Below are 24,474 nucleotides of genomic sequence, written 5' to 3'. Positions count from 1 at the left end.
AGAAGGGGGCCCGCTAGTCTTCCCAGTTTATAAGCAAAGCGTCCAATTCCACCTTTGTCGCGCGCCTTTCTCGGGTCTCCACCAGAAGCACACAGTGTCCTAGCCCCACTTTCCCCATTGCACCCGGACTCCTGGGATACTTTCAGCTCTCGCACCCGGCCTTCCTTTCTCCTCATCCTCCCCTTCTCTTGGTACAAAGCCCCTGCTTGGCCCGGGCTCAGAGAGTAGTGATCCGGGACGTGCAGGTGCCATTACGGAAGACGCCGCCGGACTCCAGGTTCTCAGGCTGGAAGTCCTCCACACTGTAGGCGCGGCTCTTGAGGGCCGTGGCGTAGTAGTCGACTGGCTCCTCGGCGGCGTTGTCCATCCAGCTGAGGCAAAGGATGCGCTGGAAAGAGCGCTTGAAGTTGTCTGAAAGGAAGCCATAGAGGATGGGGTTGGCGCAGCTGTTGGCATAGCCGAGGATGACCGACAGCTGGCTCACCGTGGCGTCGTCCTGCTCTGCGAACACGTTGACTAGCTGCACCACATAGAAAGGCATCCAGCAGATGACAAACACCATCACCACCATCATCACCATCAGGGTGATCTTGCGCTCTGAGCGCTTGCGCTGTTGCCAGCCGGCCTTGAGGGCCACCATGCGCATTTTGGCGATGATGAGCACGTAACACAGGCAGATGGCCCCGACGGGCAGCAGAAAGCCCATGAGAAAAGTGTACAACACGAAGCCCACCAGCCAGCGCTGGGCGGGCTCGGGCATGAGCATGTTGCAGGCCACCGTGCCGTCACTGTTGGCCGCCGTGCGCGAGAAGACCACGATGGGCAGAATGACGAGCAGCGATAGCACCCACACGCCCAGATTCACCACCTTGGCCACGGTGGGCCGGCGGTAGCGTGCTGCCTTGATAGGGTGCACCACGGCCACGTAGCGGTCCACGCTAAGCACAGTAAGACAGTAAATGCTGGTGAACATGTTGACTGCGTCCACGCTGAGCACGAGGCGGCAGAGCAGCGCGCCGAAGGGCCAGTGGCGAAGCAACGTGGAGGTGACCAAGAAGGGCACGCTGAGCATGAGCAGCTCATCGGCGATGGCCAGGTTGAGGATGTAGATGTTGGTGGCCGTCTTCATCTTGGCGTAGCGCAGGATCACGTAGATGACCATGGAGTTCCCACACAGCCCCACCAGGCACACCACGGAGTAGATGAAAGAGATGAGGATAGCGCTGCCCTGGCCCTCGCTCAAGGTCCCGTTCTGGGACGCATTTCGCCCCGGCTCCTCCATCCCGTCTGCAGCTCCGGCCCCGGGGCCCCTGCTGCCGCCGCCTTCGCCACAGCTGCCTGGGCTGGGGCTAGGAGAGGAGGGAGAGGAGGCGGTGCCATTGGGGAACAACATGGGGGCCGATGGGGCTGCCAGGGCTGGGGAGTTCTACTGGCGCCCCCGCCTCTTGCGCTGTCACTTGGCACCCCGGCCGTCCGTCCGCAGCTCACAGCCGCTGGGCGCCTGGGGGAAGCGCTCAGAGACTGCAGGGAGCGCGGCTCCACCGGCGCCGGCGGAGCGCATCGCCCAGCGGCTGCCTGCGCGCAGCCGCTCGCCGCTCCAGGGCACCTGGGCACACGCGAACGTGCCGGGAGACTAGGGCCCCGCGCGGCACAGCCATTAACTGCCGCGGCTGTGGGCTGGTGAATGATTAATAGGCACCACCCGCGCGTCAGCAGCTACGAAATTGGGGGGGGCGGAGAAAGAGAGGGAGGTAGGCGATATAGGTGGCTTATCACCCCTCGCCCAGTTTTTTCCTTCCCAGTTTTGAGCTCCGATCGACTAGAGCAGCTGCTTCTGGGGTTCCCCTGCAGCACCCCTTTACCCATCCCCATCAGGGGGACCTGGGGAGTTTCTCCGCTTTCATGAAGGGTGGATGGGAAACAAAGGTGGAGGTTCTGTCCCATCTCACCCTGCTTCTATCCAAAGCAAAGACTGAAGCAGACCCTAGGCACGGATGTCTGGAGTTCATCTCCGTTTCCCTCAGTTGCTGCCCCACCCTGGGGGACCCACTCCCGTCCAGTCGTCCGGGACCCCAAACTCCCCCACCCCCGCCTGCTCTGCTCCTGAGAACCGCTGCGGAAGTCCTTACCCAAGGCACGCTACCTCCAGACCGACGCGTAGATGGCCCGTGCAAAGTGCCTGTGACGTTCTTCGTGCGGTCCCACTCCTTTCCTTGGGCGGGACCCCAGCACAGGCGCCCACTCAGATTTACTCTGAAGAGTCGCGGAAACTGACCCTACGCCGCGAACATTAGAAGGAAGGACAGCAACTGTGCGTTAGGGACTCCTGCGTTACAACCCCGCAGGCGGCTCTTCGAGGGAGGGAGTGTTCGGAGGCCTGAGAAAATCACTGCGAATCTCTTAATACAGCTTGTAGTGCCCAGAGCCCCCTGCGTCTCCCAGAGGAAAATCGACTTTAGAAAGGAGGACGCGCGCCTGGGGGCACAGAAGGAGCCCGAGGCTCCCCCCGCCTCCCTCTCCCCGCCCCCTCCCCTCCCAAACGTGCCAGGCGCGGTATTGGAAATCCATCTAGGTGTTCGCTGGGTATAGATACGGCTGCGCCGCTTGGAAAGACTCCGCCCGCATCCCTGATGTACTTTGTACCCGGGAGAATTGGTGGGCCCCGGGGGAGGAGAGTGTATAGGCCTGGGAGAGCAGGGATGCCAGTCGGGACCGGCAGGTGATCAGACCTGTCACCAACTCCAGGAACATCAGGAAGACCTTCGAGTCTCTCTGTGAAATACTTAAGATTGCATTTTTCTGAGGCCCCTGGATGTGTGCCACGTGCCTAAACTTTTAAGACACAAAAATCAATGTAGGCATGCCTAAAGCTCACTGACTTCATTTAGGAACTGAACAGTTACTGTGTTTCAAAAAAAAAAAAGTTCAATTATCATGGTTTTTAAGGATCTCTAGGACTTTCCACCATCCCTAGTCTGGGCTCCCTTTGGCTTTCCAATCCTTCCAGTCCAAAGAAGAATCACTCCATCCAGCTCCCCAATTCTTTTCAAGATCCCTTCAAGTCTTTGTCTGAACCGTGCAGGTTCCCAGGAAGACTGACCTTCAGCAGCCTAGTGCTGCGGGGGGGCCTCTTTCAAGCCTAAGCTTTGTGTCAGTTTTTGTTAGTTCTTCCTCTCAGCCAGGCGGCACCCACTGTGCTGTGAGTCTCAGCTTCCCTCTCATCAGTACAGTTTACACTAAGAAGAGGCAAACCTAAACAGAAACTAAATTCCTCATCGAGGATATCTGTACCAGACAGTCCAGAATGCAGAAATGGATGCAGAAATTGGAAGAAAAAAAAAAGTAAAATTTCTATTTCCCCCTTGCTTTATCTGGGTATCATTTGCATGTATGTGCTTTAGTTCTCAAAACTAAGTGCTCCTCAAAGCAAAAGAATAACTTTTGTAGTGTGTTGATTATAGCAATCAGAGATAAAAGAAAAGATGACAGACTGTCATAGGAATGTGTGCAATGGACACTGAATTATTAATGAGAAATGTGCTGGGAAGAAATCTGAAATTTCCTAAGCCCCAAGCTGCTTAACCCATTGCTTTATCTCAACAAATTACTTTAAGTAGGATGTGGAATTCGTGGTTAGTTGTATTTCATTTTCCTTAAAAAATACAGTGCATATGGAGAAAAAAAAAAAAAGAATGTTCATCAGGTTTTTTAAAAACCGGCTTCTTTTTCCCCAGCAGAGCTTTTAACAAGCCAAACCTCGTAATGATTTAAATGCCTCTTTGCCAGTCACTGACTAAAGACACCTGGCTATTCCTCAGGGGGGTGACATTTCAACAGTCATCATCTAGATGCCTTGGCTTTGATCATGGTTGTTCCAGGGGGAGTGGGTGATGGGAGCCAGTAAAGCACAGCTCTGTTGTTCAGGATCTCATATGTTTATTTTGCAGCTCATTTTAGGGAAATCTCCTCTCAATTTACTGGTAGCCTCATATACAAAAGAAGAAAACTTAAGACCTGATGTGAGCATGCTTTTTTGTTTCTTTGTGAAGTGGTTTCTATGATGAATTTTTAATCCATGAAAAGATGCTACTTTACATCCACTAGGGTGGCTATAATAATTTTTTTTAAGGAAAAGAAAAATAACAAATGTTGAGCATATGGAGAAATTAGAACCCTGATATGTTCTGGTGGGCATAAAAAATGATGCAGCAACTTTAGAATATTTGATGATTCCTCAAAAAGTTAAACAGAATCGCCATATGACCCAGCAATTCCACTCCTAGGTATTTACTCCCCAAAACCAAACTAGGTATTTGAACAAAACATTGTCCATGAATCTTCATAACAGGACTATTCATAGTAGCCAAAGAGATCAACAATCCAAATATCCATCAACTGATGAATGGATAAACAAGATGTGGTCTATCTTTTTATGATCCATCCATTAAAAGGAATGAAGTTTCAAAACGCACTACAACATAGACAAACCCTGAAAACATTACGCAGAGTGAAAGAAGCCAGACACAAAAGTCACATATTGCCTGATTCCATTTATATGAAACATCCGGAGCAGCCAAATCCATAGAGACAGAGCAGCTTAGAGGTTGGTAGGGGTTGAGGGGGAGAGGGAATGGGAAACGTGTGCTTCATGGGTATGGGGTTTTTTGGGGGGGTTATGAAAATTTCTGGAATTAGATAGTGGTGGTGGTTGCACAATGCTGTGAATGTACTAAAAGCCACTGAACTGTACACTTCGAAATGGTTAAGATTATGCATTTTGTGTCATGTGAATTTCTCTTCAATAAAAAGAGAGATTGAGATGGATATGAGCCATGCAGTGTTATCAAATCTTTTCAGCCATGTATTTCTTAACACTGTATCTGTGAACTAATCCATGAACAAAGGAAAACAACCAAGAAAAAGGCAGCATGTTTCTGGGCTAAACAACATATGATTGGAGTTGCAGCTGTTTTAAAATTATATTAAGGGCAGGAGCTCAGTTAGGAATCTGCCTTCCTCTCAGACCTCAATTTAATATAAGCATTTCTTAAAGAGACAAGAACGCTAATGTAGGTAATTATGTATCTAAAGCCTTGAAAAGCTTAAAATGAGCTTGTTTTCTCCAAGACAGTTAGCTGTCCCTCATTTCTCTCTTCTTCTGTTACTATCTTTCCTATGCCTCTATGATCTGAATATTTCTCCATATGAGAGAAGAAAGAAGATGGCTTTCAAGAAGGGGAGAATGAAAGTCCTAATTTAGGAAGCTGCGGATTCTCAGGCAGACTGATTTTCTTCCCCCACCTCAATTCTCTCCTACAAGCTACACTCCCCTGTGCTATCATGTACCAGGTGTACACTTTGATTACTGTGTTTATCACACTGTGCTGTGATTTGTGTGTGTGTGTGTACTTGTCTGTCCTCACTTCTAAATCTGTAAGCTTGTCCAGAACAGGGGCTATATTTTATTTATCTTTATATCCACAACACCTAGCACAGAACCTGGAAAAGTGCGCAATACCTCCTTGTTCTATTTTCCCAAGGCATCCCATGGATAGTACCTTCTTTTTTCTAACCCATAAAATTTAGGCACAAAGAAATGAACTTTGGGCCTCTTGCAAGAAGAGCTTTGATATCTGTGTAATATCACCATCTGTAATAATTCCTTATACATTTCAATCTTCTGAATAATTTCAATCTGCATATCCTATATCAACAGTGATCATGCCGATGACTCATTCATTGATCATTCCTGGTCTTAAATTTACTGGCAGAGAAAGGGCTCTGGAAAATGGGTAGTACATACTTCAGTAGCTAATAATAGTTATTTAATAGTATCATGCAGTGTGAAAACCATTATACGTGGAAGATCATTTCTTTCTCACTGCAGCCCTATGTCCCAGTTGGTTTGGTGAAATAGTAATTATCAGGAACTCAAACTCTGCTTCTGTCAAAATCATTACTAACGTGTTTTTTTCCAGTTGGATCCTATGGTGATCCTCAAATGAGCTCCTTTAATCCATGTCAGTGGTAAAGGGCTGGCTGGGGCCAGGGATTAAAGGGAACGCTTCCTGGAACATACTCTGCACTGGCATCATCAGAGTTGTGTTTACACACAACTGTCTTGGAAGATGGGACCAAACTGGCTATGAGGGGTGGGCACCGCTCAGCAATATGACCCACAGCAGAGGTATATGTCACTCAAGGGCCATCTGTCATTAGGCAGTTAACATGATGACAGCCTAATAAGAAAGTCACCAGAGTGCAAAGGTAGCTATAGGGCTAAGGAACAATCCTGGACCTCATTTCCCAATGATGCCCCATCGCTTCACAAGAGCCCTGATGGCATGTGGTTCAGTTCATCACCAATCTCAGCAAACCCACCCTAGCTCACTGATTTTCCTGTTGCCTCTCTGTGAAACAGCAGGACAGCGTCTTTTTTTGTGCTTTCAAAAAACACACATGGTGCAACAACTCCCATTTATCTCTATGGATTCTCTACTACTAAATGATATTTCTGAGGACAAGAATTCAACACATACGGAAAAGTTTTCACTATTATTGATGGATAAATAAAAATAAAACAAAAGCAGCCACACGTTACCTGTATTATTTTGAGTAGTCCCGCCCAGTAATACGTTCTTCTGTAATGTAGTCTCTGTTAGTCAAGGATTTCAAGATTGGTTGCACTGGTTTCAATGCACTTTGGTGGCATTTTTCTTTTTAGCAGAAACTACAAAAAAAAAAAAAAAAAAGCTTTCAAAGGCACAAAATCATAATTTTGTTTCTTTTGACTGATGTTTGATTTTTGAGCACAGTGTCTAAACATTTACAACAAATCACCCATTCTTTGAGAGAGGGCTGTTCCTTTGGAGTGGGCTGTATCTGTCAGTCAGCTTCACCAGTTAAGGAACAACCCAAAGCCAGCAAAGGGCCAGGTGTGGAAAGTAAAGCCATTTTGTAGGTGAAAGCTATGTAGCCTTCTATAAGATATAAAACGTTTTATTCTTAATTTTAAAACAAAAGACATATAATTAGAGAGAGATTTAAATCTATGTAGCCATCATAACACCTGCCTAGGCACGTGCTCCATCAGCCAAAACACTGCTTTACTTAGATGACAAGAAACAACTTAAATGCTGGTCTTTTCTCCTTTTCCACAATTAAGTTGGAATTGGTCAGTGGCATGTCTGTGTTGCTTACATGTCTGTCTTCTGCTGGAAGCAGGAAGAAGGGGCCATGGGTGGTAGACTCAGAACCACCGAAAGTGGTCCAGGAAGGGAATGGCTGGATTGCCTGCTCACTCCCTCCTCCTGAGGACTGGAAACCTCACCACCTACACTGTGCCCTGCCTCTGCTCTCTCCTTTCTTTAGGCAGTTGCTGGGGCAGGGGTGGGGAAGGGATGGTACTTCACTTTGACCTTGAGGAAGCAGCGAGAATGCCTACCCCTATTTCCTATTGGGAGAAGCAGGTGAGAAGATTGCACAGTCCAGGTGGGACCACCTGGCCTGATCAGGAAGTCACCATTCTTTGACAGCTGCCTGGGTGAACTGAAATTTCACTGCTCATGCAATTAGCCAGAACACTGGTTTCTGATACTATATCCTATGATTTTTTTAAAAAATTCATAGAAGAAATATTCAGACTATAGTAGAATACTGACATAATTACATAATTGTATATCGTCACTTATGGTCCCCATTAGTGAGAAAGAACTGGAAATTAATATCAGAATTCCATTATGTATGAATAATGCTGTGTTTTTAATCAAAACTGAGTAATTTGTTCATTAATTTAACAAATATTTATTGAGTGCCACTCTGGCAGGCACTGTTCTAGGCATTGGAGATGCAGTTGCAAAGATTAACTACTTTCCAGCAGAATTCTAGTGAGGCAGAAAGAGAGTCAACAGATGGACACATGGGTAATGTAACTGCATTTAGTGGTAAGTTCTAAGAAGACAAGTAGGGGCAAGAGACCAGAGAGTGCTGGAGGGGTGGGTATATTTGACCTAGATTAGATCAAAAGGGCAGGGAACGTGATGATGAAAGAGCAGCCCTGGAGGATGTGAAGGTTAGGGAGTACTGTAACTTCAGTTATAGCAGCACGTGTGAAGCAGGGGTGCCAGGCACACTTCAGTTACACCCCTGCATCCCTCCTTTTTATTTATTTTTTGCTTCCTAACGTCACAATAATTTAGAGAACACCTTTAGATCTCATCTAGACTGCTCTTTGAACCTGGTGGATCCCGCTGACTATTTCAGTTGAGCTTTCCGAGCCCTAGGAAAGTAGATTAGGGAAACAACAGCCTCTGTAGAGTGCTGCCTTTGCAAGGTTTCTCCTCTGGGGCTATGGTCCATGTTACACTGGCACCTGTAAGCAGATAAGGGAGGAAAAGGCCAGGCGTCCAACATGTGTAAAAGCCAGTTCTGAAACTGAGAACGCTTGAACAATGCATTTCTTCTTCTTCTCAGTGAATTGGGAAAACTCCTTCCTGAGTGGTGAGGCACAACCATGCGTGCTCTGGATTATCTGCCAGGGAAGAGCACGGGACACCTGAGCTCATCCATGAGATGGGTGATGGCGTGCTGCTGGTTTCTCGCGGCCAAGACTTAAAAACAGATAAAAACGAGGATCTGCTTTGGACCAGAACTGTGTGCAAATGAGTATATTTGACAGCAGGGACTGGAAAGAGGAAGGCAGGCTAGTTGGGGAAGGGGCTTGGTGGGAAAGGGAAGGTTCTGGCACGTTGCAGGACACGTGGGCTTAGTGTTGTCTTCTGCAATCACACTTTATATGCAACTGGCTACTACAGCAATTCTGGGTAAAAACAAAATTCTGGTTTTCAATCATCACATGTTTCTCTCATTGGTGGTAGTGCAAAACTCATACTGGAATTAACAAAGTCTCAGATGTAAATAATTAATGATTCAGGGGCTTCCCTGGTGGCGCAGTGGTTGAGAGTCCGCCTGCCGATGCAGAGGACACGGGTTCGTGCCCCGGTCCAGGAGGATCCCAATGACGCGGAGCGGCTGGGCCTGTGAGCCATGGCCGCTGAGCCTGCGCGTCCAGAGCCTGTGCTCCGCAACGGGAGAGGCCACAACAGTGAGAGGCCCGCGTACCGCAAAAAAAAAAAGGGAATAATTAGTGATTCAGTTGACTCAGCACCTCCTAGAGAGCACAGCCCCTGTGACTCCCCTGCCCAGGGGTCCCAAGCCCACTTCCAGGCCCAGTGTGGCCGACTGCAGAGCACATACAGGCACCTCTAGGCTGGAGGGGAGGCCAAGGTGTCTCTACTCTGTACATGAGGCTGCTCACTGTGCAGGACAGAGCCAGGGGTGGAAACTGAAGTGGGCAGATTCCAGTGCAGAGCTCGTGAGGAGTGCCGGAGTCTACATTCAAATTTTACCAGGTCCTAACGAAGGTAGGATGATAGGGCATATTTTTTTTTTTTTTTTTTTGCGTTATGCAGGCCTCTCACTGTTGTGGCCTCTCCCGTTACGGAGCACAGGCTCCGGACGCGCAGGCCCAGCAGCCATGGCTCACGGGCCCAGCCGCTCTGCAGCATGTGGGATCTTCCCGGACCGGGGCACAAACCCGTATCCCCTGCATCAGCAGGCGGACTCTCAACCTCTGCACCAACAGGGAAGCCTGATAGGGCATATTTTATTAATAGATCCTAAGCTGGATTTATAACCCTCAAGGTAAGCCAACCAAACAAAACAGTTGGGTCTTTGGGAGAACTCTGAGCACAGATGTTTGACCCAGGCCACTGAGAATATGCGGAGAGGATGTGGTACCAGCCATTGTTTCCTTTTCTGCCCGTTCCCTTGGCCCTTCCCCATTTCAAAATGAAATTTTGCTCCTCCTCTAGTCGCAAAGCAAACTATTACATAAATAACCCTTGAAGCAAAGAAGTAACAGCACAAAAGGTGGTTCAGGCCCTTGGAAGAACGATAGGGGGTGAGGTGTTATGGAAATGTGGTTAACATCTGGGTCCCAAATTTGCCAGTAAACAATCGCCTGTCACACCTTTAACAGTGAAAAACTGGATGGGGCAAAGGAGGCATATTTCTTGTATTTAATACAACAGAACAGTAATTAAACTCTAAAACTGATGTTGCTGATGAATTTTTATAGACACAGAAACATATTCAAAACATTGCTGTGTGAAAAGTCTATTTCAAAGCTATATGAGCCCATTAAATACACACACACACACAGAGACCCCAAATGAGCATATGTCTGCATAGGTCTGAAAGGGCAGTTACTAAGATATTAAAAGTGGTTATCATGAGGCAGCTGTGTAATGGATGACATCTCCCTTTTGTACATAGAGATTTTCTAATTTTTCAGCCATGAGTGTGTATTGCTTTTAAATAAAAGTGATAAAAGCTTTTTTTTTTCCATTTAAAAAAAATAAAAGACTCCAGGCCATAAAGTGTCTGATCTATTTAATGGGGCATTTGCTAATTTATTTTCTCCTTAATTATTTTTGCTTTCAGAGAAACAGTAATAAATTTATTATAGAAATTAACATGTTGTGATGCAAATTAAATAGTAAACAAAATGTATCCAATAGAAGGTGATAGAAGGAACTAAAACAGGAGCTGGAGTAGTCTACTTTCTTCCAGAAACCCCTATAGCCCCATGGCCATGTGGTCTCTTGAGTGTGCTTGAGTCTGCTATGCCCACCTCTTGGAATTGCTATTGTCATGTAAATTACAAAAAAAAAATCATACTGTTTGTGAAAGCATGGTATAGTTGTCTACTGCCAAACTTTTGAGTTTAAATTACATATTTTCCATGAATTTAACCTTGTGCAGATTATTTGACCTGTTTGTGCCTCCGTTTCTTTTGTGAAGTATAATGCATCTACCTGACAGGATTGTTAAAAGAACTAAATATGTTCAAAGTGTTTAGAGCTGTGTCTCGCATGTGGTAAGCATTATATAAGTATTTAGTATCACGGGATTCCCCTGCTATCTGGAAGTAGAGCATTCCTTTGAAACCTTTCATAAGCAGAAATGGCATAAAGCAAAGAAGCAATTACCTTAGGACGCATTTTGCTAACAGATGCGCAAAATAAATCAAGATAAAACACAGATGCTCACAGACACTTTTCAAAGCTATGGTGCTTGATGCTGAGATGTTGAATGTAGTTCTGGGGAAGGACCTTGGCTATGCCTCTCTCCCTACTTCAGCTGCGTGGTGCCTCTATATATAATCATTCATTGCAAAACAAACGCCGACTGCTATTTTTGCTTTTTGCCTTTTTTTGTAGAAGCAAAAATCCTCTTTGGATTTCTTTCCCTTAGCAAAAACAGTTACTAATGTAGGTCTTTCATAAAAGGGATGTGGCGTAAATCGAACTTTCAGTATGCAGGGGATACCCATATAAAATAATGTCTAAAGTATGAATTACAATGTAACATTTTTTAATCAGTCAAAAGAACTTAACAATTTTGTTTTTGCCTCTTGCTCAAGAACATAATACAGTAGGTCTAGCACGCACTTATTCAGTTTAAGAAATATTTACTGAGCAGTTACTATGTGCATGTTACCTATCCTTTCTTTTCCCTCCTGCCTACACAGTTTCATAATTCAGCTCTGTGAACTGTGTTCCACCACAGGCTTTTAGTACATGTCACACATTCAGCTAAAATAACTCTAAAATGTTAATCACTTCTATCAACATCATGCCAAAGTCAATCCAGTCCATCCACATCATAAGGATTTGAACGCACCACTGTATTCATTGCTTCAAATAACCCAGTTGTTACACAGGCACAGTCTGAGTTTACTATAAGCTTTCTTTTTGTCTCAATTTCCAGTGAGACCTCCAAGACCCCAAGCAGATAACTGTAGTTGGGATGGAACCTGGGCTGCATTCCTCCCCCCATGCCCCCACAGTAGAAACACGGGGAGTCCTAACCACTGGACCACCAGGGGATTCCCAGAAAATGTTTTCAAATTCTAAACAGAGGTGCTGGTCCACCTCTCTCAGCCCATCACCCACTTCCAGTCTATATTTAAGAGTAGAAAGTAAGATTGAGGGAGATTATTTCCTTAGAGAGAGTTGTTAGAGTGCTGTGCACTTTCCCTCCCACGGAAGATGGAAAGTGACTTCCTACCCAGTCAATAAAGCATGGGGGCTTCTATAAAACCACTTGGAGAGCTTGTCAGATGTCCCCTGAGGTTGGTAAGACACAGAGACAGTGCCTGATTCTTATTTGGAAAATTTGAAGGTGAGCAAGAGACCTGCTGGAACTTCTGATGACAGAGTGAAGAGGAAAGACTACAATTGGAAAAAGCTCAAAGTGGGGCAGAGGCGATGTTTCCTGTGAGCTGGAATGGACAGCACAGCAGGCAGACAGGTGGGAGCACCTGGAGGGACTCAGGTTGCCTGGCGGAGTGAGATGACCTCAGCAGGAAGTTCGTGTACCAGGGGGAGGGGCTGAGGGGGGAGCAAGACCAGCTGGCAGAGGTTGCTGGGCCAGAGAAGGGCACAGGGGAAGTCTCTAGAAAGGCATGGGGGTGATGCTGAAGAACATACCAAGGAATTCCACAAGAGAAAGAGCCACTCCCAGAGGTCACCCATGCACAGTTATAATTGCCAATCAAGGAAGAGCCTTCCTGTCCCTTAAGGCCCTTCCCTCTCCCTCACAGGTGCCAAAGGCAGAAAAAAGGAGTGAGGGAAAATAATGTAGAGAAATAATAAAGACTCCAATAAGCTGCGAGGATATATTGTGCAACATAGGGAATATAGCCAATATTTTATATTAACTATAAATGGAGTATAACCTTTAAAAATTGTGAATCACTATGTTGTACATCTGTAACTTATATAATACTGTACATCAACTATATTTCAATTTAAACATTTTTAAAAAGAAGAAATAATAAAGAATCCAACCACTCGCCTCTTCCTTACTGTAGAATCCAAGCATGGGTCAGGCTGAAGCTGGTACAGGGACAGGGAGCTTTAAATTGAATCAGAAATTAACGTTTCAATTTAGAAAGAATTGCTTTCTATAATGTCTGAAAATGAGACTGTTAATATCTGAAAGTGAACCAAAAATTTATGAGATCCATGTGTATTAAGACTTTCCACTCAGTTTTGTTGTATTGAACTTCCAACCACACTATGAGGAAGTTTCTACTTACTACCCTCATTTTGCAGATGAAGAAATCAAAGCACAGAGAGGTTAGATAAGAGGCTCAGGTCACACAGCTAAAAAAGTCAGAGCTCAGATTTGTTTAGCAATCTAGCAGAGGGCTTATCCTCTTAACGACCATTCCCCATTTCTGTGGTCTTATCTCTTACAGAACTCACTCAATAAAAAGATGGTTTTGGATGTAAAGAAGTTACATAAAAGGCAAATCTGTCATTTTTGTTATTTATGTTCTCCTCAATGAGTCCAACAATTACTTCATTTTCCCCCTTTATTTGTATTGCCTAATCATTTGAAAAGAAAACAAATGTGCCCTTGGTTAGAAATTTAGAATAATGTGTTTTGAAAAAAATTAGCCTTAATAAAACATTATTGCAAACAATTTAAGACTGAGCCATTGATATATCTGTGCCAAAGAAAATGCATTTTTCATTAACTGCTGACCTCCATTTTTCAGTTGTAAACGTGTAATGGTCAGCACTGTAGGCAGCTTAGCACTTTGTTTTGCATGAGAATTTCTGTGTAGTTTTTTTTTCCTGCTGTATTCCTGTGTTCTTGCCATGGCTTACTTTTGCCCTACCTCAGATAAACGTATACCAAGCAGTGGGTCAGCAGAGTCGCTTGATAGAGGGGAAGGACTGGGAGCTGCTTTGAAATTTGTACTGACTCCACAGAATTACAGCCAAAATGTATTCCCAGGACAGGGAGAGGGATTGCTGCTGAAACAAAATCAATTAAAAAATAAATAAATGTTTCTTCCTTAAAGCAAGTGCATGTACATTTCGAGTGGTCTAAGGGTTTGGCACTTGGACCTTGATTGATTTGACTGACAACTGTAACAAAGCTGAGAATATACAGATGCCAGATTTATTCAGATAGGGGCACATTCTTTCCTAATTGAAACATCATGCTTCTCTTCACTAAACAATGAAGTGGGAAATCAGCAGTTTCAGTTCATAAAGATGCCTTAACTCACTTGGGGTAGTCACATAAGAGAACAAAATTTTCAAGTTCAATATTCACACTTGTCCAAAACAATTCTACTTTAGCACTGGAATTATTATTTTTTGATGGTAAAAGTTTAATTGCTATGTTATCACCTCTAAACTTAGAGATTCTTAGATGCGATTTTCACACCTGCAACATTTTAGCACCTATTTATTTTCTTGGAAAATTCTATCCAAATCTCTTTGTGAGAACACATGCTCTTAAAATCCACCAGAGGGAGATTTTAACATTGAGAACTTCAACAGAGAAGTTCTGGATTTGACATAGTTGTATTTCTCCTGACAGCTGGAACAACTTAAATTTTGAACTAAGCCTTGATGATAAGGTTTACATCTTGATAAAGCTACTGAAAATATTCCAGCTATATTAAAACCAGGGTTGAGTGGCTAGGGAGAACTGATGAAATATTGCTCTGTCTTGTCAGAGAATACACGAGGTGTCCGAGTGTGTCTGGGGAGGGGAGCTGGGTGTGGATGGGATAAGACCTTGTGTCTCTAGAGGGGAATTAGATGACATAGATGACAGAGTAATCTCAGGCCACTGCCACTATGTACACTGTCAGTAATTCCTGGTTTCCACCGATGCATAATACCTTGATTTGGCCCCTCAGGGCAGGCTTTGACACTGCAGTTCTCTATAAGAATGATAAAAGAAGAAATGAAAAAATGTATATAAGGGATATTTTTGAAACAGTTTGTTTTATTTGGGAAGACATGATATTATTGCAGAAATCTGGATAACGAACACCATTGTGCCCCATCAAATCACTTGTTTGTACCAAGCAGCAACAACATGGTGCTATCAAAATTCCAGTTAATTTTTTTAAATAGATGATCTCTAGAAAGAACTCTGTAACAGGATTTAAGATGCAGTGTCTTCTCCAAAGTTTGATTAACTCCTACTAACATATGGAGGTGTCCTTAATGCCCAGTTTAACAACTGCAGTTTTGTGGATTTTTTTTTTTCCTGGAATTGAGAAACAGGATAAAAAGACCACTGGTGCTGGTTCTAGTACAGACACTTCCCTTTCTGCCATTTTTAGAGGTGAATTCCGCATACAAATGACTCAGTCCTTTCTCCCAGTGAATGAATTTTTTCATACTCTTGAGTGAAAAAAAAAAAAAATATATATATATATATATATATATCCTTTTTCCCATGCAGTAAACAAACTAAGAGCATCCTTTAAAATATTATGTGAGTGGTTTTTGTTGTTGTTTCTTTTCTTTTTAGATTTGAATTAATGTTTTATCCCTTTATTTCCCCAGCTCAATAGGCAACACACTGTTGGGTTCTTGCCTCAGTGTGGTATGTGGCTGGTTTCCAGGCTTTTATTCTGTAGGGCTTAGACCAACTGAGAGAATACATTTTGAGAAGAAATATTCCTCCAGAATAAAAGGAGCTCCCTGGCAACATGATGCGGTCAGGGCAAGGGAGAGGTCTGTGGGTTCCAAAGATAGAGAGCCTCTTGACTTTGCTCCCTGGAAGAACTGTACAAGTATGGCAGGATCCTGAAGTCATTGGCCACATCCCATAGTGGGGAGGCTTGAGGGTAGACCCAGGGCTACCAGTCTCATCCATGAGTTCTGTACCTGGAACAAGCATGGGAGCAGCAGAATAGTGGACTGTGAAAGCTGGTCCCTGGATGATTGAGCTGTAACAAATGTAGACCAACAACCAAGGTCCAGAAGAGTTTCCAGATACTTCAGATGTGGGTGTGAAATACCCTTGGAGCTTGACACAACCTCGAAGGGAAGGAAGCACCAGAAATGGCAGGAAGGATTTCTCGCCAACTTTAGAAAAATCTGTGCCCTAAACACAAGCATCAGCTCTTCCAGATAGTTCACGTCTTGTCTTACCATGTATGTTCTTCAGGTCAGAACTTCCAACGTCAGACCCTCATGACTTTACAGTTTCCCTATTCTGAGTAGACCCAGGATGCACTACTCTAGATACTTTCTTACTAGCACTCTCAACATCCTTGCTTCCCTGTTCATCTTCTGCAGCTGCCCAGCAAAATCACCACCCCTGACCAATCCTATCCATGTTCTCCATCTCTAAACCCAAGCTGCTGAATGGCGGCTAGAGAAATTCCTCAACGGCGTGGGATTGTTACTACTGAAAATCGCTTTTCATCTCAAACCATAACCTTGCCTGACAAGACTTTGACCTATCCCTACACAGTCACCTTTCCTATTCCCCACAACTGCTACTTCAAATCAGTACCACTCCTTTCAAGTACCCTACTTCACTCTGTCTTTCCTTAATTCTCTCTCGCTGGACCTCTGATGTTTCACAGAAAAAACAGAGTTCATCCATGAGGTAGAAAATCCCTCATGTTCATTCACTCTATTTCCCAAAGTTTTTTGGTTTTTGTTTTTTGGCCATGCCACAGGGCTTGCGGGATCTTAGTTTCCCGACCAGGGATCAAACCCGTGCCCCCTGCAATGCAAGGACGGAGTCCTACCACTGGACCGCCACAGAAGTCTTCCCCCAACCCCCCCCACCCCGCCACAAACTTATTAACAACCAAACTCATCTTTCTCTCCTTCCCTCTAATCTTGGGGGAAAACATCTCTCTTTCTTAAGCAAATTCCCCACTTTGCTTTGGATCTCTTGCCCTCCAGCTTCCTCAGGGAATTCCTTCACAAGTTGTTCCCTTTCCCTCTTTTGTGGTGGACTGTCTCTTTGCTTTTCCTCCTTAGCATTAGCAAGTATCTCAGCCAATAACATGTATTGATCTTAGGCGTTTGGCATGGTGCCAAGGATTTTCTCTTATTTCATTTTATTAATTTTTTGTTTAATTCAGTTAAATCTTGTTAATTCTCACAAGAATATGAAGGACACGAATCTCTCCACTTAACATATGAGGAAACTGAGGCATAAAAAGATTTTTGTAACTTGCCCAACATCTCACAGCTAGTAAATAACAGATTTCAATTCAGTTGTCTATATTCCAGTAGATGCAATATTTAATTATACACACACACACACACACACACAAATATGTGTGCTGTTCTAAAAGATTGTGCTTTTCATTAAAAAAAAAACAAAAACAACCCTCCATTGCCCCTCTGTGCCCCTTTATTTGCACCATATCTCCTTCCTTCCATTCAGGGCCAACACTTCAGGAAGAACAATTAGCACTTGCTATCTCGTTTTCTATCATCAACCTGCTCTTATTAAGGTCATCACTGTTCTCCTTTTGCTAGATATAATGAAACATTTCAGGCCTTATATTAGGGACTTTCCAACTGCATACATTCTCTCCTTAATGATTTATCCTACCGATGTTTCCTTGACATTCTCTGTCTAATTTTCCTCTTACCTCTCTGCACATCACTTAAGTTGATATTCCCTGGGGTTCTACACTCAAGCATCTTCTCCCTCTGTCCACTCTCCAAGAGCAATCTCATGCATTATCACAGCTACAACTTTACCTTTAGGCTGATGACTCACATATCTATCCCTACCCCAGGCATTTCCTGAGTACCAACTACCTATTAGACACCTTCACTTAGATGGTCTAAGTGCATATCTAACTCAACATTTTCAAACCTCCATCACCACCTTCTCCTGAACTCTGCTTATTATAAATTTATTCTAAAAAAATGCATTGACCAGTTAGTTTATGCCAGGTACTATTCTAAGTTCACAGCAATGAACAAAAAACCCCCCAAAAGTCTGCTGTATGTAATCTACATGCTACTGGGGAATGCTGTTGTGTTTCTATCTGTATCTTCCAGGATTTAATCAGGGAAGTAGAATCTCTATAAATATTACAGACTAAAGGGTTTATTATAGCTATAATACCTTCCACAGTGGTGGGGGAAGCTGGGAATATAGCAGTCTGAGGGAGAGAGTTGGAGGAAGTTGGAAAGGTCACTAAGCAGGACTCCTGAAACCAGACCCATCCAGTTGTCAGAGCAGGAACTTAAGAACTCGTGCATCAGGGTAGGGACAGCTGTTGTCTCTTCTCTCCCTACATCTAACCTCCAGGACCTTCAGAGAGTAATGGCTGCTGCTTCACTTATGCTCATTTTACCCTGACAACCTACAGCAACGGTCATAGCTCAGCTAAATTGACATAGTCCAAAACCACCACACTCTCATAAATAATATATAGCTAATTTTGCCATTGGTGTTTTAAATCTACTCTGGAAATGTCTATCTTTTAATAGCTAAGAAAGGAAAGAAGAAGGAATATCCAGGATACAGATCTCAAAGGAGGATGCATTTTTCACATAAACACGGAGGAATAATGGAATAATAGGGAAGAGGGGCAATGGGAGCCCTGGAAGAATGCTCTTGAGATGCTCTTGAGAGAGAAATTCAGGGTCCTCAGTGTGGACCCCAGTTTCAGTTATGGCAAGAATACTGGCTTGAATAGAGTTTAACCAAAATTGAGGTCCACCCAAGACCTCAGAATGTGATCTTATTTGGAAAAAGGGTCTTTGCAGATGTAATCAGTAAGGATCTTGAGAAGAATTCATCCTGATTTAAGGTGGGCCCTAAATCCAATGACTAGTGCTCTTTAAGAAAAGGCGAGGACAGAGAAAGATACACAGGCAAGGTGGCCATGTAGAGACAGACGTGGAGACTGGAGTGATACTGCCACAAGCCAAGGAACACCAGGAACCACCAGAAGCTGGAAGAGGCAAGGAAGGATTCTCCCCTGTAGGCTTCAGAGGGAGCATGGCTCTGGAATGTCTTAATTTTGGACTTTTGGCCTCCAGAACTGTAAGAGAAGAAATTTCTGTGATTATAAACCACCAAGTTTTAGTAACTTGTTACAGCAGCCCCAAGAAACTAATAAAGTAAGAACATTCTACAAGTGTATTGCACCTGTGTGAAGAGGGTGAGTTTTGATAATCTTTCTTTTATTTTTTTAATATTTTATATAAAATACCTGCTTGTACTATTTAAATAAATCCATTTTCTCCTTAGACCAGCCAGAGAGGATTCTGTTGTCAGCACTCAGAACCCTGGTGATACAGATAGAAGAGCCCAGTGAATAAGAGAGGGTGAAAAGGAATTGTCTGCAAGAGGCTAATTCTTTAAATCCCTGCCAAGCTAATTAAATAATGTTAGGCTATGAACTTAAAACCTACCTACTCTATCTTACCTATGTTGACATTTTCTTCCACTGTATTAAAATAACTCTACATTTTAAATTTGCTGATTGCATATGCTCTGTGTAGATTAGGGAAGAAATGCCACAGAGGAAAGGAAAGGCTGTGTAAACTAAGTGTGTACCTCTGGAAGAGTAATATTCCCCACCCTCATTTACTTCCTGGGTTGTGCCAGATGACAGACAGCCAAGAGAGGCACAGAAGTGTAGAACCTCAGAAACAGAAGCTGCTATAAAAGCCATCTAGTCCAATCACTAAATGATCAGTTGATCCTCCTGAAAACATCCCTTGAAAGACATGTCCAAACCATCCCTAAGCCTCTCCAGTGACAGAGGTCTCATTACCTCCTGAAGCAGTCATTGCATTTTAGGACACTCCAAGGGAGACAAAACTTCTCCAGATGATTTGAAATCTGATACTTTTGATAATTTCTAAATTTTGCAGTCTGGGGCTGCTAAGAATCACATTCATCTTCCTGAAAGACAGCACTTCCCACATTTGAACCCAACTATCATTTCCACACCAATTCTCTTTCTCAGGCTTAAGGCTCCATTTTCTTTGACTAACATGATTTCACTCCTTCCCCACTTTTAGGTTCATCTCCTTTGGCTGTGCTCCAACTGGTAGCACTAAGTGTTCTTTCAAAGTCAAAGGCAACAGCCTTAACCTTCCTTCATTTCTCACAGTGACTCTGCACGGGATTTTGACTTCCCCACCACCAACAGATTCCATCAGCACTCCCTCCTTTGTGCTCCAATAGCTTTAGTCCGATAGCTTTAGTATCACTTTGTGCTACAATGTATATTTAAGTTCCTGCCCTGCCCCGGATTGGGCAGTGGTTTTACCGAGGACAAGTATAATTTCTTTTATCTTTGAATCTTAAGTAAAAAAAAATCACATTCCTGGGCACATAGCAGGGTTTAATAACTGTTTGAAGTGTAACCAAAAAAATGAATGGGTTGTAAATATATTCCTAGGAATGGTCTTTGACCACTGATATATCTCATGAAATGACTAAGGAGTCAAAAAGAATGCAGAGTTATATAAAACCAAAACTTTGGTGTGTTATGTGATCAAACTACCTCAAAGAACTCAATAAAAATCACATTAGAGAAAATAGGCCTTTGATCTATGGAAGCATCAACTCAGCGTGGGGAGAACCTGGATTGGACAGGGGTCTTGACTGGTGCAGATCAGGGTCTGGATTTTGTTCAGGTTGCTACTTCTCTAACAAAAGTCACACATTCACCAAACAGGTAAAGTAATTACAGCTGACACTTGAACAACACAGGTTTGAATTGCACAGGTCCTCTTATACTGGGATTTTTTTTTTTCAATAGTAAATAGTACTACACTTCTAGAGGATCTGCAGTTGGTTGAATCCTTGGATATGGAACTGGAACTATGGAGGAACCATGTAAACAGAGGGCCGACTATTAGTTATACTGGATTTTTGACTGCAAGGAGGGCTGGTGCCCCTAACCCTTGCATTGTTCAAGGGTCAACTGCAGTATGAGGGGAGGGTAATCTAGGGCATGGGGAAGTAAATAATTGTAACATTGAAGGGTAGTGGGTGGCAGAAAGTGAGAGCATGAGATTCAAAGTGGAGGTTTTCTTGAAGCAGCTAGGAGAATGGTCCATAATGGCAACGAGGAGAATGGAGAGCACCTATCCTACCTCTAAGTCCAGACATTAAAGTGGGAGAGAAACAGCCACTATGAGAAGCCTTCAGAAGAAGAAGTGTTCTTAGAAGAAAGCCAGGTTTAAGTCAGAGCAGGGTGAAGATCTTGGAAGACACTGAGGATATAGGGGATGTGGTATTAGAGGGAGCACAGTCCACAAGACCATCCTCACTTCTGAGACCAACTGCAAGTTCAGGGAGTTCCCAAAACCACCCTCAGTTTTGATAATTCACCAGAAGACTCGTAGAGCTTACTGAAAGCTGTTATCATTACAATTATGGTTTATTACAAGGATACAGATTAAAATCAACCTAGGGAAGAAGTATCTAGGGCAAAATCCTGGAAAGCACCAAGCTCAGAGCTTCCAGTTGTTTTCACCCCATTCAGTCATGGAAAGCTTTACTTTCCCAGCACTGATGTCTGATGATAGCATGGAATGTTGCCAGCCAGGGACATTCACTCAAGCTTTGGTGTCCAGAGTTTTTATGGGGGTTTCATCACTTAAGCTTAGTTGACTGATCAGTGGCTGATCTCCAGCTCCAGCCCCTCAGGAAATCAAGCTAATACTGTGTGACCCAAAGCCTCCAGCCTAAACCCCAGTGCTATTTATCTGACTTTCCAGCAGGTAAAGACACTCCTACCTGGCATGATATTCCAAGTGTTTAGAGAACACCTCCAGAAGCCTACCAAGGGCAAAGGCCAGATATCCCTTTTGGCAAGGTTAAATTCTCTAGTACACAGGGGATTATACTAATGATTGATTTTTCACATTGTATTATAAGTATTTTTAGATGTGTATGTCTCCTACAATGGAGGTAAGATCCTTGAGGTCAGAATCCAGGCAATATGCAATGTCTTCATGTTGGATGCACAAAAGAGTAAATGCATCCCTCTTTGTTTGGTGTGGGTCTGTACAATATAATAACCTCAAATGTCTTGGCCTGTGAAATGTGATTTTACTTATTCTTTTTGAGGAACATGAATCTTTCAACTTCTCTTGTTCCTGCAAATGAGCAAAAGTTTTCCTTTTATCAGTGGAGAAGTCTCCAGAAGAATACTGCTTTAAAGCATCCCTGCTCTACTCCTTGAATGACAATGTGTTCAAAGATTTATTCGACTTCAGAAGGACACAGTTCTCTACAGTGTGGTCTTGATGCCTAAACCAGTGCATATTTTACTAGGAGAGAAAATGAATGAATTTGTAAAACGTTTCGTGGCTTGACAGGCATCTGATTTACCTCAGCACAAAGGAAGATTAAAACTGCTCTCAAAGGCAGATGTCAGCTTATTTGTTTGACTAAAAGACTTATTCTAACCAATCATCTCTCTCATTACCACTGGAAAAATGAAAGAATGGCTGGAAAAGAAAACATAAAAGAATGTGAATAAAAGGCTAGAGTTAAATGGAAATATCAGAACTTCTTTTGATGTTATAAGTCCCAGGCTTGAATTCTGTCAACCAGCACAGCACTTCAGATGGTGAACCTTGCCGTTATTAAAAATAGCTATAAAGAATATAAAATACCCCTATGAAATCAGAGTATAAAATATTTCAAGGTATTAGAAAAATCACTGTAGAAGGAGAAAGGATTACCATTCCCCTAATTCTTCTTATGCTAACAATAGTGTTAAGTCCATGTAGTTACCTAGAACATACCATTAAGTCTATTATTCAATCTCCATCTAGGGTCACTTTTTTGGTTTTCCCACAGAACATAAGGTAAGGATTAAAGAAATTGTCAGTAAGTCTTTTTTTTTTCCTTCAAAGAAGAGACACTTTTTCATTCTAAGTTATTTTGGACATGGTTCTCACTCTCAGGAAGCAAAAAGAACAGCAGTTAACAGAAATAAATAAGAAAGTTACAACCATTTTTGTATGGGAAGCCATACACAATCTGAGGCCAGGAAGCCGTATCAGCTATTTCATGATAAAGCACTACCATCATGGTACCTGGTTCAACCTGATCACTTCATGAAGGCACTCTGATTTGACCTGCCAGAGAGTATCTTCAAGACAATCTCGAGGCAGATTTGTTAGGTCTGAGATGTGACTCTTAATGAAGCTCTTTGTATTACTGATTTTTAGTTATTTCACTAAAGATTATGCATTCACAACTTAGTGTTCTTACAGCTAATATTGTCCCACTTCATGTAATACATGAGAATCCTATCAGAATACAATTCCATTTATTCCACAGTTCTTTGTGCAATTGTTACCATATATTTTACTTCTTCATATTATATAAATTTGACCACATACATTTATTTTTATTTTGAGCAGTTAGTAATCTTTTAAAGGAATTAAGAGGAGAGAAAGAGATAACTATTTATATCGATCCACGTATTTACCATTTTTAGTGCTCTTCATTCCTTCTTACTGATTCATGGTTCCATATGGTATCACTTCCCACTAGCCTTAGCATTTCTTATAGTGCAGGTGTGCTGGGATGAAATTTGTTGTTTTCACTCCCTGAAAATGTCTTTTACTCTCATTGTGAAGGACATTTCTACTGTGTGTAGAATCCTGTTTAATGTTTTTTCTTTCTTTCTTTTTTCCTTTCAGCTTTTTAAAGATATTATTCTACTTTCTCTTGGTCTGCATTTTTCTGATTTCTCAGCCATCATTTTCATCTGTGTCTTCCTGTATGTAATGTGTACTTTTTCTGACTACTTTTAATATTTTCTCTTTATCAGCAGTTTGATTAGGATGTGCCAGGGTATGGTTAGCTTTATGTTTATTCTACTTGAGGTTTCCTAAGTTTTTGGATCTGTAAGTCAATGTTTTTACTAAGTTTTGTAACTTTATGGTCATTGTTCATGTACTGTTTCTACTCTATTAACTTTCTCCTTTCCTTCTGGGACTCCAGTTACACATTTGTTAGATTGCTTGCTCTTGTCCCACAGGTCCCTAAGACTCTGTTAATTTGACTGCAAGTCTTTTTTCTCTACATTTTTCGGATTGGATAATTTTTATGATCTGTCTTCAAGTTCAATGACCTATTCTTTACAGTCTCCAATTTCTTATTAAGGCAATCCAGTAAATTTTTCATTTGAGACATATGTTTATAAATTCTAGAAATTGAATTCTTTCGAGTTTCAATTTCTCTGCTGACATTTATCATCTGCTTATCCTTTATGTTCCTCTTTTCTCCACACTCCAATAAAGATGTTAAGAAAATACAAGTAAAAAAATAAATGAAGAAAGAATGCATCAGTGAATAAGTAAGTTTTGATTCACTTATTAGAAACCAGTATCTCAGTGACAGATGAAGTTGTCCAGGAACAGATTTACTTGATTTATCCAAGCTCATTGCTTATCTTCTTTGAGCCATTAATACATCATTTCATTTTTTATATGAAAACACATCTTAGGCACTTACTAAATGTCTAATTATACAGAAAATAAAGATATAATTTTAGACATTGTTCCTAAATTTGAGGAGTTTGCTGCTTTAATGGAGAGTCAAGATTTCAACATA

The 24,474-nt window shown here is 42.7% G+C and overlaps 1 protein-coding gene across 1 annotated transcript; it reads right to left on the bottom strand.

Moving 5' to 3' along the window:
- Positions 1 to 217: 217 nt before the first annotated feature.
- Positions 218 to 1,562, bottom strand: SSTR1 (somatostatin receptor 1). The gene has a single exon (XM_089907630.1). The coding sequence runs from the start codon at positions 1,391 to 1,393 to the stop codon at positions 218 to 220; it is 1,176 nt and encodes a 391-aa protein (XP_089763756.1). The 5' UTR covers positions 1,394 to 1,562.
- Between the last annotated feature and the right edge of the window lie 22,912 nt (positions 1,563 to 24,474).

The sequence above is a fragment of the Delphinapterus leucas genome, chromosome 2 (genome assembly GCF_059928025.1).
Source record: "Delphinapterus leucas isolate spDelLeu-1000000601 "Yukka" chromosome 2, BTC_Dleu_Yukka2, whole genome shotgun sequence".
Classification (NCBI taxonomy): Eukaryota; Metazoa; Chordata; class Mammalia; order Artiodactyla; family Monodontidae; genus Delphinapterus; species Delphinapterus leucas.
Note: the sequence above shows the minus strand (reverse complement) of the source record. Positions and strands in the feature narration are given on the sequence as shown.